This window comes from Coregonus clupeaformis, chromosome 31 (genome assembly GCF_020615455.1).
Source record: "Coregonus clupeaformis isolate EN_2021a chromosome 31, ASM2061545v1, whole genome shotgun sequence".
NCBI lineage: Eukaryota > Metazoa > Chordata > Actinopteri > Salmoniformes > Salmonidae > Coregonus > Coregonus clupeaformis.
In genome coordinates, this window is record NC_059222.1 from 42,361,026 (window position 1) to 42,381,207 (window position 20,182).

Below are 20,182 nucleotides of genomic sequence, written 5' to 3' on the forward strand. Positions count from 1 at the left end.
GATTGCTTTTTATAAGTAAAGTTTTGTTGTTACATTTAACTGCCGAAAAACTACTATCGAGGTCATTTCCTTAGTAGGTGACGTCAGAGGTCAGCATGTGGGGGAAATCGGAGCTCAGTGATGATAGACGCGTTTCCCACTAGTAATTACCAGTTGGAGGGCTGTTCGCATGGATTTTTTCCCAGTCGTATGTGGTAAATTCCCACTTCCCACTTGGTTACGAATGCAGCATTAGGTACACTCATTAGTAGACTCATTAATGCATATTGGTGGGGGCAATGTGCTGGTGGGGGCTCATTAGCATATTTGGGGGCATGGTCTACAAATGTTGTATTTGTGCCAACCGTCAGTGGAAATGTTGTACCAGTTTAAGTGGTTTTATTGTTATGTTGATGATGATTGACCACATGTTTTGACATTGTCAGTTCTGCAGTCTTTTGTGAATTTTTTTTTACAATCAAGAGCTGCACTATTACGAGGTTACTGTTCATTTTCCAGTAGTGTAATGACAGCTGATTCGCAGGAAGTAAATGTTTAATTTTCAGTTACTTACTGTCGCCTAGTTACAAGTGGTTTATTATTGAGTTCACAGTAACTTACTGTAGCTGATCCATCAAACTCACTGACCTGATTGTGTGGTAGCAAAGTGAGTATTACAATGACATGGTGACTACCGATAAATGAAATATGGCTCTTTGGTAGCACATGCACTTTTGTCAGACTTAAGGCTACAGAATTAACAGGGGAAAAGGGGATACAACTGAATGCATTCAACTGAGATGTGTCTTCCTTATTTAACCCAACCCCTCTGAAGCTTAATCGACATCCACATCATCAGCTTCCCGGGGAACAGTGGGTTAACTGCCTTGCTCAGGGCAGAATGACACATTATTAATCTTGTCAGCTCAGGTGATTTTAATCCCTTTTGCCCTCAGAATAGCCTCGTTTCATCGGGGATTCCACGCCCTACAAGGTGTCGAAACCATTCCACAGGGATTCTGGCCAATGTTGACTCCAATGCTTCCCACTGTTGTGTCAAACCTACAGGACAGTAGATCTCCAGGAAGAGGGTTGGGCAGCCCTGGTCTATGTCATGGAAAGAGCAGGTGTTCCTAATGTTTTGTACACTCAGTGTATGTTACCCATCATTTCAGAAAATTCTAATAGTTAAAGGTGTGCAAGATATGCACTGAACAAATAGTAAAGTGTTGGGTTGAATAAATCTTTCTATATTGTTCATAAACAACACTAAAGAGTTTCATTTCCTGTTTTTGAATGCCTGTGTTCCACCCGTTTACATATTCTTCAAACTATTTTTATTTTGGTTGAGGTTAGCCAGCCTGGATCCAAACAGAACTTTTCCATTTAACTCTGATATCGTGGAGTGGAACAAAACAATTGGGTTTTGGTTCCAGTCTTCTCAATGCCCGGACATCATTTGGCTATGGGCATTGCCAAACTGGGATCGGTTAGGTGATTCTCATGGTTTCACTGGTGTGACTGGTGGTTTAGTCACCGTGTGTGAAAACCAAACAGAGGTATTCCCAAGTAGAAATCCCATAGGGATCTAATGTGCAATGAAAAACAGACTGACAAGGGATAGTATTCTACTTGACATGGTCTTTAGATATTCAGTCTATAGTCCATATACTGGATCTGGATGGAACCCTAAAACATTCATATTCAGTTAACTTATTTACATCTGTACGTAATCATCAACGTGTTTTGGCATGTTTCCTGACAGTTGTTGAGCACAACTCATTCTGTAGAATCAAAAATGAATCATCGATAAGGATTGTGTTTTCCTGTGATGATCCCATAGTGTTTCTTCACACAGTTTAGACATGCCGAACATGTCAACGAGCTTCCCTCTAACCAATCACATCTGCTCCTCACTCTACATAAGCAGCAGAGCAACATTTTGCTCCCTCCGTGAGATCCGAGGACTGCTACTGAGAATCACTGGAAGTTCTGACCACAGGATTTCTCCAAACTCTTTTTTTTTGCAAGTAGTACAATAGATACTTTACCCAACACAGAGAGAGAGAGCGATGGGAAGGAGTATTTTGTTGCTGATTTTGACAACAACCCTGGCAGGGGTGTCACAGACTGAGACGGTAAGTAAGAAGTGTATAACTGTACTTGTGTTTACGCTGCAGCACATTGGGAATGCATTTATTTTCAAAACGTTCGATATTTCTCAGCTTGTGTTCATTTTGCCATGTCTATTAGTATTTTAAGATTCATTTTCAAAGTTGCTTTCTGTGTTTGTCAGAGGAATGTAAAACATAACCAGTGGGGGGAAAGTACCCTATTGTCATACTTGAGTAAAAGTAAAGATACCTTAATAGAAAATGACTCAAGTGAAAGTCGCCCAGTAAAATACTACTTGAGTAAAAGCCTAAAAGTATTTGCTTTTAAATATACTAAAGTATCAAAAGTAAAAGTAATTTAAAATTCCTCATATTAAGGAAACCAGACTGCACCATTTCCTTGTTATTTTAATGTATGGCTAGCCAGTGGCGCACTCCAACACTCAGACATCAGTTACAAACGAAGCATGTGTTTTAGTGAGTCCACCAGATAGGTGGTAGTAGGATGACCAGGGATGTTCTCTTGATAAGTGTGTGAATTGGATCATTTTCCTGTCCTGCTAAGCATTCAAAATGTAATGAGTACTTTTGGGTGTCAGGGAAAATGTATGGAGTAAAAAGTACATTATTTTCTTTAGGAATGTAGTAAAGTAAAAGTTGTCAAAAAAATAAAAAGTAAAGTACAGATACCCCAAAAAACGAGTAATTTCAAGTATTTTGCAACACTGAACGTAACCATGTGTTTGTCTGATGTCATAGCACCATAACAATACTACATCTGTGTCGAGCCAATGCTGTATCATACCATGATGCTTTTCATAACAGATGTCTGTTCTTCACAGGGCTTGCTGAGACAGAAAAGACAGCTTTCTAATTTCCCCTATCGAAGGAAATCAGGTACATCTAGCTCAATCAAGCTCTACGCCACCACATACAGTGAGGGAAAAAAGTATTTGATCCCCTGGTGATTTTGTACGTTTGCCCACTGACAAAGACATGATCAGTCTATCATTTTAATGGTAGGTTTATTTGAACAGTGAGAGACAGAATAACAACAACAAAAATCCAGAAAAACGCACGTCAAAAATGTTAGAAATTGATTTGCATTTTAATGAGGGAAATAAGTATTTGACCCCTCTGCAAAACATGACTTACTACTTGGTGGTAAAACTCTTGTTGGCAATCACAGAGGTCAGACGTTTCTTGTAGTTGGCCACCAGGTTTGCACACGTCCCACTCCACTTTGCAGATCTTCTCCAAGTCATTAAGGTTTTGAGGCTGACGTTTGGCAACTCGAACCTTCAGCTCCCTCCACAGATTGTCTATGGGATTAAGGTCTGGAGACTGGCTAGGCCACTCCAGGACCTTAATGTGCTTCTTCTTGAGCCACTCCTTGGTGCCTTGGCTGTGTGTTTTGGGTCATTGTCATGCTGGAATACCCATCCACAACCCATTTTCAATGCCCTGGCTGAGGGAAGGAGGTTCTCACCCAAGATTTGACGGTACATGGCCCCGTCCATCGTACCTTTTCCACCTCCATGTTTGATGGTTTTCTTGGGGTCATAGGCAGCATTCCTGCTCCTCCAAACACGGCGAGTTGAGTTGATCCCAAAGAGCTCGATTTTGGTCTCATCTGACCACAACACTTTCACCCAGTTCTCCTCTGAATCATTCAGATGTTCATTGGCAAACTTCAGAGGGGCCTGTATATGTGCTTTCTTGAGCAGGGGGACCTTGCGGGCGCTGCAGTATTTCAGTCCTTCATGGCGTAGTGTGTTACCAATTCTTTTCTTGGTGACTATGGTCCCAGCTGCCTTGAGATCATTGACAAGATCCTCCTGTGTAGTTCTGGGCTGATTCCTCACCGTTCTCATGATCATTGCAACTCCACGAGGTGAGATCTTGCATGGAGCCCCAGGCCGAGGGAGATTGACAGTTCTTTTGTGTTTCTTCCATTTGCGAATAATCGCACCAACTGTTGTCACCTTCTCACCAAGCTGCTTGGCGATGGTCTTGTAGCCCATTCCAGCTTTGTGTAGGTCTACAATCTTGTCCCTGACATCCTTGGAGAGCTCTTTGGTCTTGGCCATGTTGGAGAGTTTGGAATCTGATTGATTGATTGCTTCTGTGGACAGGTGTCTTTTATACTGGTAACAAACTGAGATTAGGAGCACTCCCTTTAAGAGTGTGCTCCTAATCTCAGCTCGTTACCTGTTTAAAAGACACCTGGGAGCCAGAAATCCTTCTGATTGAGAGGGGGTCAAATACTTATTTCCCTCATTAAAATGAAAATCAATTTATAACATTTTTGACATGCGTTTTTCTGGATTGTTTTGTTGTTATTCTGTCTCTCACTGTTCAAATAAGCCTACCATTAAAATTATAGACTGATCATTTCTTTGTCAGTGGGCAAACGTACAAAATCAGCAGGGGATCAAATACTTTTTTCCCTCACTGTGTATGCAACAATCAAATATATCTTCACCATATGCACACAGAGCTTACCACTCTTTTTGTTACTGTTTCTAGGTGGCCTCTGTCGTCACGGTGGCACCCCTGTCCCCGCCCTGTCCGGAGAACACATGTTCTGCTTATGCGCAGATGGTTACGGTGGCAAACACTGTGAGCTAGGTAAGGAACACTCTTTTTCACATTTGGACACTTAACAACTACTGTACCTCTTTGAATTGACGGGGGAACAATCTATTTTTTGTTAAGATTCTATGTGACTTGTGTGTGTACACATCTAACTTGTGAGCTGTGGAAATAATTTCCTCATGAAGGACAACATAATCAATCAGTCAATCAATATGTTTCATTATTATTATTAAAAATTTTTTTCCTTCAGATACATCAGCCACCTGCTACACAGGCACTGGGATGTTCTACAGAGGTAAAGTGTCTCGGTCAGAGAGTGGACGCAGGTGTGTGGGGTGGGACCTGGACACCAGAAAACGCCTGATGGGGTCTGACGTCTCCTCCGGGAGGCACAACTACTGCAGGTAGTTTGATTAATCTGTGTCCCAAATGGCACCCTATTCCCTGTATAGTGCACTACTTTTGACCAGGGCCCACAGGGCACTCTGTAGGGAATAGGGTGCAATTTGAGATTGGGCCTCAGATGTTCCACTCAACACTTGGTTGTTCATAAATGTAAATGTGTACATACAATATGTTATTTACATTTGATGGAGGAAATCTTCTCTTTTTTTTTTTCTTGAGGAATCTGGAGTACAAATGGCGTCCATGGTGTAATGTAATGAAGGGTGGTGAACGGGTGCAGGAATACTGTGATATCCCTCGCTGTGGCGTACCTGTGGAGACAGGTATTTAGGTGTGGCGTACCTGTGGAGACAGGTATTTAGGTGTGGCGTACCTGTGGAGACAGGTATTTAGGTGTGGTGTACCTGTGGAGACAGGTATTTAGGTGTGGCGTACCTGTGGAGACAGGTATTTAGGTGTGGTGTACCTGTGGAGACAGGTATTTAGGTGTGGCGTACCTGTGGAGACAGGTATTTAGGTGTAGCATACCTGTGGAGGTATTTAGCTGCTTTTCTTTCTCTTACCTCGTAACTGTTGTTTGATTCTTTCATAATTTTTAGGCTTTGATTGTGAGTAACATGTAACCATACCATTACCATGTTATCACCACGTTATTCTGTGCTATAATGTAAAGTGGTAACAACTCCAGCATCTTGCAGGTCCACTTGATTATCTGCCCGCTGAGCCCGTTGTACCAGACACAGGTGAGATCAATTTCCTTGGTCTTTCTACCGTACAAAAGGAATATAATTATTAATATAATACAGTGCCTTCGGAAAGTATTCAGACCCCTTGACTTTTTCCACATTTTGTTATGTTACAGCCTTATTCTAAAATGAATGAAAAAATTTATCCTCCTCAGCAAACTACACACAATACCCTATAATGACAAAGCGAAAACCGTTTTTTAGACATTTTTGCAAATGTATTAAAAATAAAAAACAGAAATACCTTATTTACTTACAGTAAGTATTCAGACCCTTTGCTATGAGACTCGAAATTGAGCTCAGGTGCATCCTGTTTCCATTGATCATTGTTATGAGAATTTCTATCCCAATGTTTCAAAAACAAAAATGTATTACTCAGTCTCAGAGGTTGTAAATCTCTAATAATCAGACCAAGCAGCCCAGCATACAATCATCAGGCTTTATTCATTGAGAATTCTGCCCCTCACAATGAGGAACACCATTATATACACACACACATTCTTTGTCCCGAGAGACACTCCCTGACTTAGTTTCACAATTTTACAACATAACAACAACAATTTCGCTCTTCATCATCTTTCATAAACTATTCTGATTTCTCAGACTAGACTTCCTCATTCCCTACAACAGTTATGTTCTAACCTCATGATTGAAACCGCAACCGTTACTCTTTAGCAATGGTACCTAACCTGTTTACCCACTATCTGGAGACAACATTTTGCTTTATCACATTATGCAATATTGGTTAATTAGTACATTATAATTAAAATAAGAACATTTCACAATTCTATTTAAGGGTGGAACATTTAGTCATGACTTTTTAACCTGTATATATTTAATTTCTATATCAATCCACCCTTTGACTAAATTATCCACACTTTAATACACAAAAAAATCATTACAATAACTTTTAAACTAGAGATTTATAGTTCTAGATAAACATCCAGTCACAGTTCTTCATTAGATTTTCACTGCAACCTTCACACATTAGAACTAAGAAAAGTTTCATCCAGTCTCAAACAATCTGAATCGTCGTCGTCCTCCACCAAGCCTGGTGGGTCATATTCTTCATTCCTTAGGTCAGAGTCCGGGATTGGGCCGTATCTCACCATCTGTTGGGAAACTGCATTCTCCAACGCCTTGCTCACCAACCCTCGGACACAGGGAATAAGACAACATCCACAAAGAACAAGCATACCCATAGACGCGATTGCCGCGCCTGAAATAGTTACAACAATAGTTTTCCATTTACCAAACATTTGATCAAACCAACCATTCAGTGAGCTATCAATACCAGAGTTCTTGGCCAGTTCGTTCGCCAGCGTGGTGAGACCCTGAAGCGCTTTGGTCACGGAGCCGTCCGGTGCTGTATTGTTGGGGATGAAAGTACAGCACATAGATCCAAACAGAACACAAACTCTGCCCCGCTCAGCCAAAAGCATATCTAAAGCTATTCTATTCTGCCATGCCATTAAGCTAGTTGCCGCTGTCTGCTCAGCCAATCCCTTTATTGCATCACGAGTGTGGTTTATAAATCTTTGCTGGTTATAGTAAATATAATTTATCCAATCTACGTTTTTATTAATTGTTGACCACCAGAAAATACTTGATTCAAACCCAGCTGCGATCTGATTCCTAGCTTTGAATTCTTCTGGAACCCCTCGAGGTACTCCTATCCCATCAATATATATCCTTTCATCAAAGGATCCCGGGAGGAGGTCCCGCTTTCTACATGACAACCCACCCTCTTCTGAAACGTTGGATTGTTTGATGAGAGTGAAGGGCATTACGAGCTGAGCTAACGCACAGGTTCCCGTCCAATTCGTATGTAGGTGGGGCCACAATCTGGTGTTACCACACAACCACCAGATGTCAGCACGGGCCTGATTTTGGTTCCTAAAATCCTCTGGCTGTAACAAAGAGGAGAGATTAGTCATGGTCTCTTTAGTAGTGACATTCTCTGTGTGGGAGCAGGAGCTAAGATGCCCTACCCTGTATCCTATCTTATTAGTCCTAGAAAAACAATAATAAGAATCCCCTGAGACTTCAAACGGAGGTAACCTAGGTCGGGGTGACTTTGTTATCGGGGGATACAGATAGTGCAAGTTACTACAAGACTCCTTCACCACATTCCCAGGTGGCTTGAACAATTTAACCATGCAGGATAAACCTGACGGAGCGTTAAAGCCCGTCAAGGGGAAAGGAGTAGTTGTTAACCTTGGTTTGGCAGTCCGACAGGCGTAACAGTCGTCTATGGACATAGTTCTTGCCGTATACTGGATCCATTCTAACCACAGGTTAGGATCCCTATACCCAGTCTCCACCTGTACTACTTCCTTCAGTTTGCACTATCTTCACCACAGCCCCGGTCTCACTACCTCCCTCAGAGAGGTGTACTCTATAGGGTGCCCCAGTTGAAGAGGATATCTCACTTGTCAGGTCTGTAACATCTGCTGGGTTGATTACTACCCAGAAAGTCACTAATGGGTCTTCACAACATTTGCGGTCAAATCCTATGTACCACATTCCCTCATCCGTAGCCTTTACCTGTTTTAGCGTAATTAATAAGTCTGTTAAGTCAGGCCTGGGTAGTACAATTTTTTCAGTTTCTTCAATAAAGTTATGGGGACTACCATCATTCACAACTGGAACTAATGTTGCAGGATTCAGCGTTGTACATCGTTCAATAGTTAGATTTGGCATGTTCAGCAATATTATCATACAAGATAGGTGTCGTGCTGGTGACATGTACGCCATCTTGTGTTCCAATAGCAGAATTGACACTGCATGTGGAACTTTTAAGGTTAGATCATGGTATAGTACAATTGAAGCTGAATCCTGCACTGCATTAGCAGCTGCCACAACTGATTGCAAACAGACAGGCATTGCCTGAGGCACCTCATCAAGTCTTGAAGAAAAATATGCTACCGGTTTATTTTTGTCCCCATGTTTTTGTGTCAGTACTGATGTCATATATCCCTCTCTACAATCCACAGTTTGAGTGAATGGTCTGTCATATCTAGGAAACACCAGCACCGTTGAAGAGGTCAATAATTGCTTAATTTCCTCAAATTGCAAATCAGCCTCGTTATTCCAGATTATTTTATCATGTGCTGCCATAGCTTTTCCATAGATAAGATCACTCAATTTTCCAGTGTGTAATGCATAATGGGGAATCCATGCTCGACAGTAATTTATCATTCCCAAAAAGCTCATCATTTGTTTCTTATTCAGAAGTTTAGGAGCTTCAAATATTGCTGTTTTTCTTGAGGAGTTTAGGGTTCTCCCATCCTGCGTTATCGTGTGACCTAGATATATTACCTCTTGTAGTTTCTTTTTACTGACATTGTGCCCTTGTCCTGCCATAAAGGTTAACAACTGGAGAGTATCCTTTTTACACCCCTCCTTCGAGGGGTTTGCTACCAGTATATCATCGACGTATATCAAAATTTGGCTCCCCTCTTGGGGTTCAAACATTCCCAGGTTACGTGTGATAGCCTGGGAATTTTTTTTAGGACTTTCCGAATAACCTTGTGGAAGTCTCGCGTACGTGTATTTCTGACCTTTGAAGGTAAAGCCAAACCTTGACTATCAGGATGTCATCATCACCATCATCTTTCATAAACTATTCTGATTTCTCAGACTAGACTTCCTCATTCCCTACAACAGTTATGTTCTAACCTCATGATTGAAACCGCAACCGTTACTCTTTAGCAATGGTACCTAACCTGTTTACCCACTATCTGGAGACAACATTTTGCTTTATCACATTCTGCAATATTGGTTAATTAGTACATCATAATTAAAATAAGAACATTTCACAATTCTATTTAAGGGTGGCACATTTAATCATTACTTTTTAACCTGTATATATTTAATTTCTATATCAATCATCCTTGAGATGTTTCTACAACTTCATTGGAGTCCACCTGTGGTAAATTCAATTGATTGAACATGATTTGGAAAGGCACACACCTGTCTATATAAGGTCCCACAGTTGACAGTGCATGTCAGAGCAAAAACCAAGCAATGAGGTCGAAGGAATTGTCCGTAGAGCTCAGAGACAGGATTGGGTCGAGGCACAGATCTGGGGAAGGGTACCAAAAAATGTCTGCAGCATTGAAGGTCCCCAAGAACACAGTGGCCTCCATCATTCTTAAATGGAAGAAGTTTGGAACCACCAAGACTCTTCCTAGAGCTGGCAACCCGGCCAAAACTGAGCAATCGGGGGAGAAGGGCCTTGGTCAGGGAGGTGACCAAGAACCTGATGGTCACTCTGACAGCGCTCTAGAGTTCATCTGGGGAGATGGGAGAACCTTCCAGAAGGACAACCATCTCTGCAGCACTCCACCAATCAGGCCTTTATGGTAGAGTGGCCAGACGGAAGCCAATCCTCAGTAAAAAGGCACATGACAGCCCGCTTGGAGTTTGCCAAAAGGCACATAAAGACTCTCAGACCATGAGAAAACAAGATTATCTGGTCTGATGAAATCAAGATTGAACTCATTGGCCTGAATGCCAAGCGTCACGTCTGGAGGAAACCTGGCACCATCCCTATGGTGAAGCATGGTAGTGGCAGCATCATGCTTTTGGGATGTTTTTCAGAGGCAGGGACTGGGAGACTAGTCAGGATCAAGGGAAAGATGAATGGAGCAAAGTACAGAGAGATCCTTGATGAAAACCTGCTCCAGAGCGCTCAGGACCTCAGACTGGGGCGAAGGTTCAACTCTCAACAGGACAACGACCCTAAGCACACAGCCAATACAACGCAGGAGTGGCTTCGGGACAAGTCTCTGAATGTCCTTGAGTGGCCCAGCCAGAGCCCGGACTTGAACCCGATTGAACGTCTCTGGAGAGACCTGAAAATAGCTGTGCAGCGACGCTCCCCATCCAACCTGACAGAGCTTGAGAGGATCTGCAGAGAAGAATGGGAGAAACTCCCCAAATACAGGTGTACCAAGCTTGTAGCGTCATACCCAAGAAGACTCAAGGCTGTAACCGCTGCCAAAGGTGCTTCAACAAAGTACTGAGTAAATGGTCTGAATACTTATGTAAATGTGATATTTCAGTTTTAAATTTGTAATATATTTGCAAATAATTCTAAACCTGTTTTTGCTTTGTTATTATGGGATATTGTGTGTAGATTGATGAGGGGGAAAAAAACTATTTAAACTATTTTCAAATAAGACTAACGTAACAAAATGTGGAAAAGGTCAAGGGGTCTGAATACTTTCAGACGGCACTGTATATAACTATCCTTGACCCTTCTTCCGTGCTCATTCTGTTAAGTTTACATGGCCATTTGAATATACATTTTAAGCAACTTAAACCTTTTTCCATGCTCTTATCAGTCTCGTTTTCATTTCAATTGATTTGGTTGCTCTCTCACAGCTTCCACATGTGGCCAGCGTACCGGGAAGCAGATGAAGATCGTAGGAGGGACAGTTGCTACTGTGGAATCCCACCCGTGGATGGCTGCCATATTCTGGAGGAGCAGGCATTCTAAAGAGAATGTGTTCCGCTGTGGAGGAAGTCTGATCTCTCCGTGCTGGGTGCTGTCTGCTGCCCACTGCTTCCCTGACAGGTAAGAGGCAGCACTGACATTTCTCAATGGTAACAAGCCAGTGAGGGCATACAGTGTCATTTATGAGATATTGATCGTACTTTAGTAGCCTTTTCCTGCAGTTAAATAACCTAGTGGCCTCATGGGTGGAATTATATTAATATTTTTCATAATTTCATAATTAAATCTTAAAAAAATAAAAAAAGTTTGTTATATTTGAGTTTTCTGTGATGTATATAAAGTGTATTATTGGGATGAGGACTCAACATTCAATACATTTCAACTCTATATCTGACTTTGTAAAGATGTATTTTTTTAAAGCCCATAACCATGTGTGTGTGAGGGGTATACTTCTGTTACAAAGTAGGTTTGTATAAGACTACCCAGAAACACTCTGTGTGACGCTGATATAGCCCAGTGCAGTGAAAGGTTAATCCCCCTAAAGGGGACATGGGATTGCAGCAGACAATACATACAACCCCAATAAATAAATAAAACACAATAAAAGGACACACATGAAGACACAAAAGCAGCACATCATCAATGAATATATAAAAAAACAAAGTGTTCCTGTTAAAAAGCTTAAGGTAAAAAGGACCTGCTGAAACGCTCCGTTTTGCTCCTAGGTAAAAATAAATACGATTGAACTGATTGATCTGACGCTATGATATTCCGCTAATGTTTTCATAGTGTGTAACTATAACCTGTTACCATGCGTTTAGTATGTTATTACCACTTTATTCTGTGCTGTAATGTAAAAGTGCTACCAAACCACTTGTTGATGTGTTTCGTTGGGGTTTGATGTGTTGCGTTGGAGTTTGCAACATGTGTTGTGTTGGCATTTTTGATGTGTTGTGTTGGGGTTTGATGTGTTGGGGTTTGATGTGTTGTGTTGGGGTTTCCTCACACAGCTCTCACACTAAAGCCTGCAGCCTCTCCGTCACTCTGGGGAAGAGTGCCATCAACGAGACTGACGACACCAAAGAACAGACGTTTCAGGTGGAGAAGGTCATCGTGCACGCAGAGTTCGACAACAGTGAAGGCAACTTCAACAATGACATCGGTATGAATTAACACTGTTTTTATGTCCCAGATCTGTTTGTTCTGTCTTGCCAACTCCTCTCACGCCAATGGCCAGAAGAGTTAGCAAGACAACACAAACAGATCTGGTACCAGGCGATTGAATTCCCATCTCACTGTGGTATTGACTTTTGAGTTTGTATGTTGTGTGAAGGCCAAATTTGAAACTTCAGTACATGTGTCATGGTATTTCAGACTGTCATGATGATAATAATGCAGAGTGAATGATTGATGCGTTTCCCATACAGCTCTGCTGAAGTTAAAGGCTATAGATGGTCAGTGTGCAGAGGAGAGCAGCTCTGTGAGGACTGTCTGTCTGCCCCCGGAACGCCAGGCCCTCAACGCGGGATCCTCCTGTGAGATAGCTGGATACGGAAGACAGAAGGAGGGTAAGGAGGATCATCTACAACACACCAGAGCCCGTATTCATAAAGCATCTCAGAGTAGGAGAAGACAAGTTTATGGGGAAGACAAGTCCATTAACTTACAAATGTGTGTTTATGCTCACAACCCAACCCCCCTGAGACACAAACACCCCCCGAGGGGCTGGCACAGTGCAGTGCCCCTGGAGCAATTATAGGTGTTTAAGTGCCTTGCTCAAGGTCACAACGGCAGGCAATGGTATTGAAGATGATACCCCGCACCAGATTTTTGTCTGAGCTGGGATTTGAACCATCAACCCTCCATCCTCCGCTTCTCTAAGCGCCCACCCCAGAGTAGGAGCGCTGATCTAGGATCAGGCCCCGCCTTTCCATTCGTTTACAATCTAAAAGAAAACTCTGAGTCTGAGACCACTTATTTAAATGTCTCAAACATTGTTTTGTTATATTGTGTCTGCTCTTCATGAAGGTTTATGGTACAATTCACAGTACCTGAGGGAGGCAACGGTGAACCTTTTGGCCCATGATGTCTGCTCAGATAAGGAGTACTACGGAAACCTGATCACAGATAACATGTTCTGTGCTGGGACACCGGACTGGAGTCAAGATGCGTGCAAGGTATGATCTGCAGAAGTGACTTGAAATGACAATTTCTCTTCAGCAGTTAATGTGTATTTGGAAAATAATGCCATTCAAAGTTATTGAAAACAGAGACCTGTAAGAACAATATAAGGAGAGTGTTTCTCCATGATAAATATTCTGTATTTAGAGTATAACTATATATACAAATAATAATGAATTAATTGTGAATAATGATGAGTGAGAAAGTTAGAGTCATAGATATCATACCCCCCAAAAAAAAAATGCTAACCTCCCCTGTTATTGGTAATGGTGAGAGGTTAGCATGTCTTGGGGGTATGATCTAAAATGCTAACCTCCCCTGTTATTGTAATGGTGAGAGGTTAGCATGTCTTGGGGGTATGATATTTGTGCGTTTGTAACTTTCTCACTCATCATCCTTCACGATTGATTCATGATGATCCGTAATCATGGTAGCATAGCATCCACATTAATATAGAAGAAGTCTTTAGAAACACATTCTATTCTTATTTACAATAAAAGTGACTCCAAAATGACACAATACATTATTTACCATTCATTTCTATTGGGCACAAAATAATCTGAAACACAACCAAAACAAACTGCAAATGCATCCAACTAATTTGTAGAGTCACAAGCGTGATGTACTGTAGTCATTGATGCTAGGAATATGGGACAAAATACGAAACTTTTGACTACTTTAACACACATATAAGTGAATTTGTCTAAATACCTTTGGTTACCTAAAAAGGGGGGACTATGTACAAAAAGTGCTGTAATTTCTAAATGAAAATGCCCTCAAATTAAAGCTAACACTTTAACCTCATAGTCATTGTACCATTTCAAATCCAAAGTGCTGGAGCACAGAGCCAAAACAATAAAAACGTGTGTCACTGTCCCAATACTTTTGGACTTCACCGTGTATTATACAGTATTTCTTCTTTTCTTCCCAGGGTGATTCCGGAGGGCCCATGGTGTGTGAGGTGGATAATCGGATGTTCCTTTTTGGAATCGTCAGTTGGGGCGAGGGTTGTTCTAGAGCATTACGCCCAGGCGTGTACACAACAGTGACCAACTACAACAAGTGGATAGAGGAGAACACAGGCCTATCCTCCATCGCATCAGGGTCTATGTATCCACAGAAATAACCTCCTTAGGGTCTTTGTTATAGATGGTCTATCATGTTGTGTAAATTGTACATATATAGGAATATAAGTATTTTAACTCCTGTCATTTAAACATATTTTTGTTCTTCTGTCTTCTCAAACGGGGCAACAATACAGCATTTTTATATTACTCACAAATCCAAGGTTATTCCAAAACGTCTCCAACCTTGAAAGTCTGCTGTAGCAAAACGTAGGAAGATCTGCTTCCAGTGACTCACCAGTGACAGCTTGTAATATGGTTACCTCCCTAATAACATACACCCCTCACCACCCTCCCCACCCTCACCACCCAGGATCCTCGACCTAGTCATGAATCTGGAATCTGTATTGACCAGTGGTCAACCTTGAACCACAAGGCTTGAGATATTTTACCCGATGGCAATTTAAACATAATTAAGGCTAGACTTTTGCCTTAAATTTGTCACCTGGATGAAAGGAATGCTTCATACCTCCAATGACAGGTCTTGTTAAGATGATATGTTTGGTTTTGTAGGGGTCAGTTGACAGTCTTGTCCACCAGCCAGCTCTTTTTCTGTTGAACCAATGTATGTGGTAGCAATTAGCCCGAGGGGCGAGGTTAGTCAGTTAATGGCAAAACATTTAGCCTATGTTTTTGGAATTCTTCAGCATTATTAGTGCCTGATGAGAGGCCTATAGTGGTGAGCCTGAGTTTTCCAACAGCTCACTCATTCCATTCAACCCATAAAATGAGACTTGTTACAGTGTTGAATTGCAGCTGTTGAAAGAGGCATTCCATCTCTGTTGGCAAGAAATATTATCTGTGTGTAACTCAGAGAATCTTTATTTTAATTTGTCATGGTTTTTCACACAATGAATAACATTAGCATTACTATTGTTTTGAGTTATTTAGCTAATAAACTTTGTAACATACTTATTTCATACTTATTCCATGACTACATTCTAATACTTAACATGCACAATGGTCTCTCTCTCTCTCTCTCTCTCTCTCTCCCGATCATTAAAAGGTCTGAGTGGTGAGTTTCAGAGTGGGGAGTAGAGGGGGCTTACCTTGTCTTCAGCCTGGCAGGGAAGTCATGACAACTGTTGTGGAACTTGACACGCAGCACTCTGTGTGTGTGTGTGTGTCTGTGCTGGAGAACTTGACACGCTGCGCAGGGATTAGTGGAAGCCCTCCTCACAGGAAGCCACTAGCAGCATCACGGCAGCTGGCCCTGTCCCACCGTGTTATTTTTGTTTTAACAGCTAGCTGTGGGAATATGTCATAGAGGGGGAAGTGTGGGAAAGGAGGGGTGTGTAAAAAACACATCAGCCATGGCAGGAATTACATACTCAGAGCTGGGGTCCCCACGGTTACAGTAACCTACGGTGACATCACCCGGTTCCGGGTTTCACCAGAGAACTTGAGACGGGATGAGCAACAAACACATTAACCAAATCCAATTTTAAAGACATACAGTGATACCTACAGAGATATCATATCATGCTACCTCTGTACAGTGCCAAGTATACAAAGGTGATAGAGTTCAGTGAAGCTGGGGTGGGTAGCTGAGTTAAAACGACACAATGGTTTAACTTAATAAGCTCATAAGATTTACATTAAATATTTAAAAAATATATAAAACATTTGAAAGTCCTCCTGTAGTCATTTTCCGGTATAACAATGTAGTACAGTTTCTAATTGGGCATGATAATAAGTGAGTATCGAATTTCCTCAATTATTTCAAGCTATTGTATTTACTACATTTCACCACAAGATGGTGGAGGTGTTAACTATCCATTGCAAGGCCTTTGTACAGACAGAGTGCTGTTGATGCATAACTTAACTGAGGCTTCAAAATAGCCTTTTCTCAAAGCATCTAAAGAATACTTTCAGCAATATCAGGACAATTCCTAATACATAAAATGATAGCATGGCATCATAGGAGAACAGTATGCATCTGTTTCCTTCACAATAGTTATAAAAAAAATGCATGAAATGTGCCAACACTTAACATTTACGCATGCCACCCACATTGTTTGAGTAGGAACTAAATACAAACTACAAACAATTCTATATCAGGTCTGTGTGGACAGACGGTATCCTTCAGTTCTATATCAGGTCTGTGTGGACAGACGGTATCCTTTAGTTCTATATCAGGTCTGTGTGGACAGATGGTATCCTTTAGTTCTATATCAGGTCTGTGTGGACAGACGGTATCCTTCAGTTCTATATCAGGTCTGTGTGGACAGACGGCATCCTTCAGTTGTTCTATCAGCTGTAGCGCGTAGGAAGGAGGCCAGGGTTGTGTCCCAAATTGCACCCTATTCCCTATATTCCCGCAGGACCCAGGTCAAAGTAGTGCACTACATAGGGAATAGGGTGCCATTTGGGACACATCCACCCATCTTGACCAGCAGGCGGCCCCACATGCATTCCAGACTGTTCACAGGGGAGGGTCCTGGGAGCAACCCCAAACTTCAGAGAACTACAACCCCAAACTTCAGAGAACTACAACCCCAAACTTCAGAGAACTACAACCCCAATCTTCAGAGAACTACAGCCTGCTGCCTTCACAGGGGAGGGCCCTGGGAGCAACCCCAATCTTCAGAGAACTACAGCCTGCTGCCTTCACACGGGAGGGTCCTGGAAGCAACCCCAATCTTCAGAGAACTATAACCCCAAACTTCAGAGAACTACAACCCCAATCTTCAAAGAATTACAGCCTGCTGCCTTCACACGGGAGGGTCTTGGGAGCAACCCCAATCTTCAGAGAACTACAACCCCAAACTTCAGAGAACTACAACCCCAATCTTCAGAGAACTACAGCCTGCTGCCTTCACAGGGGAGGGCCCTGGGAGCAACCCCAATCTTCAGAGAACTACAACCCCAAACTTCAGAGAACTACAGCCTGCTGCCTTCACATGGGAGGGTCCTGGGAGCAACCCCAATCTTCAGAGAACTACAACCCCAAACTTCAGAGAACTACAACCCCAATCTTCAGAGAACTACAGCCTGCTGCCTTCACACGGGAGGGTCCTGGGAGCAACCCCAATCTTCAGAGAACTACAACCCCAAACTTCAGAGAACTACAACCCCAATCTTCAGAGAACTACAGCCTGCTGCCTTCACACGGGAGGGTCCTGGGAGCAACCCCAATCTTCAGAGAACTACAACCCCAATCTTCAGAGAACTACAACCCCAGACTTCAGAGAACTACAACCCCAGACTTCAAAGAACTACAACCTGCTGCTTTCCTTTGATTTCTATATCTAGAATGGAGTCTTCTGTGTGGTTATCTTACCTGCAGGCTTGCCTTTCTAGAAGAGAGCGATGGGCCTCATTGTGTACTGTCATCTAGGCCTATTCTATAGCGTCTCCATTCTCTATGGGCCTTTTGGATCATCACATTATTATGGATCCATCTAAGGAAGAACAGTATCATGGAAAGATACTGCAAAAACAGGTGATTTGCAGTTGCTTGCACATCAAATAATTAGAATAAGACAAAACAGTACAACTATATCATCAGCTTTCAGGCTTTCTGAAATAAGGGAAGTGCTCGTAGGCAAACCTGATTTTATCGTATTTACAAACTCTATTCTACTTCCTTAACAATTTACTGATTTGGGTCGGTGAAACTAGAAATCAGTGGCTATGAGGTAAAAGGAACTGGAAATGGCTGCATTGAGCTATATGGCAGTAATCCTGGAGAGGAACTGAAATGGCTGCATTGAGCTATATGGCAGTAATCCTGGAGAGGAACTGAAATGGCTGCATTTAGCTACACTACCGGTCAAACGTTTTAGAACACCTACTCATTCTGTCACGACTTCCACCGGGCTGCCTCTCCTCCTTGTTCGGGCAGGTTTCGGCGTTCGGCGTCACCGGCTTACTAGCTACTGCCGATCCATTTATCATCACTCCATTTGTCTTGTCTTATAAATCACACACACCTGGTCCTTATCCCTCATTAGTCATTGTATAAGTGTTCCCTCTCCTTCCTTGTCTGTGTGGGTGATTGTTTGTAGTGAGCTGTGTGTAGCTTGGTTGAGCTACCCTTACCTTGTTGTTGCCGCCAGGGTAGAATTTTCCCCTGTGCCTATGCATTATTGGATTCTACCGTTACAGTGTATTTGCCAGGGATGATGGTTTCCCCTGTGCCGTTGATCGCTATTTGAGCGCATTTGTGTGTCAACGAAGGAATAAACGCTGTATTCGGTGATTACCCTCCTGTGCCTGACTCCTTTCATCACACTCAACACACATTCAAGGGTTTTTCTTTATTTTTACTATTTTCTACATTGTAGAATAATAGTGAAGACATCAAAACGATGAAATAACACATATGGAATCATGTAGTAACCAAAAAAGTGTTAAACAAATCAAAATATATTTTATATTTGAGATTCTTCAAATAGCCACCCTTTGCCTTGATGACAGCTTTGCACACTATTGGCAATCTATCAACCAGCTTCATGAGGTAGTCACCTGGAATGCATTTCAATTAACAGGTGTGCCTTCTTAAAAGTTAATTTGTGGAATTTCTTTCCTTCTTAATGTGTTTGAGCCAATCAGTTGTGTTGTGACAAGGTAGGGGGGTATACAAAAGATAGCCCTATTTGGTAAAAGACCAAGTCCATATTATCAAATCAAATCAAATCAAATTTTATTGGTCACATGCGCCGAATACAACAGGTGCAGACATTACAGTGAAATGCTTACTTACAGCCCTTAACCAACAGTGCATTTATTTTAAACAAAAAAAAGTAAGAATAAAAACAACAACAAAAAAAGTGTTGAGAAAAAAAGAGCAGAAGTAAAATAAAGTGACAGTAGGGAGGCTATATATACAGTAAAATAAAGTGACAGTAGGGAGGCTATATATACAGGGGGGTACCGTTGCAGAGTCAATGTGCGGGGGCACCGGCTAGTTGAGGTAGTTGAGGTAATATGTACATGTGGGTAGAGTTAAAGTGACTATGCATAAATAATTAACAGAGTAGCAGCAGCGTAAAAAGGATGGGGTGGGGGGCAGTGCAAATAGTCCGGGTAGCCATGATTAGCTGTTCAGGAGTCTTATGGCTTGGGGGTAGAAGCTGTTGAGAAGTCTTTTGGACCTAGACTTGGCACTCCGGTACCACTTGCCGTGGCGGTAGCAGAGAGAACAGTCTATGACTAGGGTGGCTGGAGTCTTTGACAATTTTGAGGGCCTTCCTCTGACACCGCCTGGTATAGAGGTCCTGGATGGCTGGGAGCTTTGCCCCAGTGATGTACTGGGCCGTACGCACTACCCTCTGTAGTGCCTTGCGGTCAGAGGCCAAGCAGTTGCCATACCAGGCGGTGATGCAACCAGTCAGGATGCTCTCGATGGTGCAGGTGTAGAATTTTTTTGAGGATCTGAGGACCCATGCCAAATCTTTTTAGTCTCCTGAGGGGGAATAGGCTTTGTCGTGCCCTCTTCACGACTGTCTTGGTGTGTTTGGACCATGATAGTTCGTTGGTGATGTGGACACCAAGGAACTTGAAGCTCTCAACCTGTTCCACTACAGCCCCGTCGATGAGAATGGGGGCGTGCTCAGTCCTCTTTTT

The 20,182-nt window shown here is 42.2% G+C and overlaps 1 protein-coding gene across 1 annotated transcript; it reads left to right on the forward strand.

The window, feature by feature from the left end:
• Window positions 1-1,945: 1,945 nt before the first annotated feature.
• LOC121548044 (urokinase-type plasminogen activator) lies at window positions 1,946-15,526 on the forward strand. The gene is made up of 11 exons (XM_041859445.2): window positions 1,946-2,117; window positions 2,936-2,990; window positions 4,623-4,724; window positions 4,942-5,095; window positions 5,316-5,419; window positions 5,795-5,839; window positions 11,234-11,426; window positions 12,317-12,468; window positions 12,734-12,874; window positions 13,335-13,483; window positions 14,419-15,526. Exons 1-11 carry the CDS (start codon window positions 2,052-2,054, stop codon window positions 14,611-14,613), a joined length of 1,356 nt encoding a protein of 451 aa, XP_041715379.1. The 5' UTR covers window positions 1,946-2,051; the 3' UTR covers window positions 14,614-15,526.
• The last annotated feature ends 4,656 nt before the right edge of the window (window positions 15,527-20,182 follow it).

Excerpts from the sequence above, each read along its gene's own strand:
- LOC121548044 (XM_041859445.2), top strand. The coding sequence starts at position 2,052 with ATGGGAAGGAGTATTTTGTTGCTGATTTTGACAACAACCCTGGCAGGG. Across the intron at positions 2,118-2,935 it reads GGGTGTCACAGACTGAGACG|GGCTTGCTGAGACAGAAAAG; the intron begins GTAAGTAAGAAG and ends TGTTCTTCACAG. Across the intron at positions 13,484-14,418 it reads GGAGTCAAGATGCGTGCAAG|GGTGATTCCGGAGGGCCCAT; the intron begins GTATGATCTGCA and ends TTTTCTTCCCAG.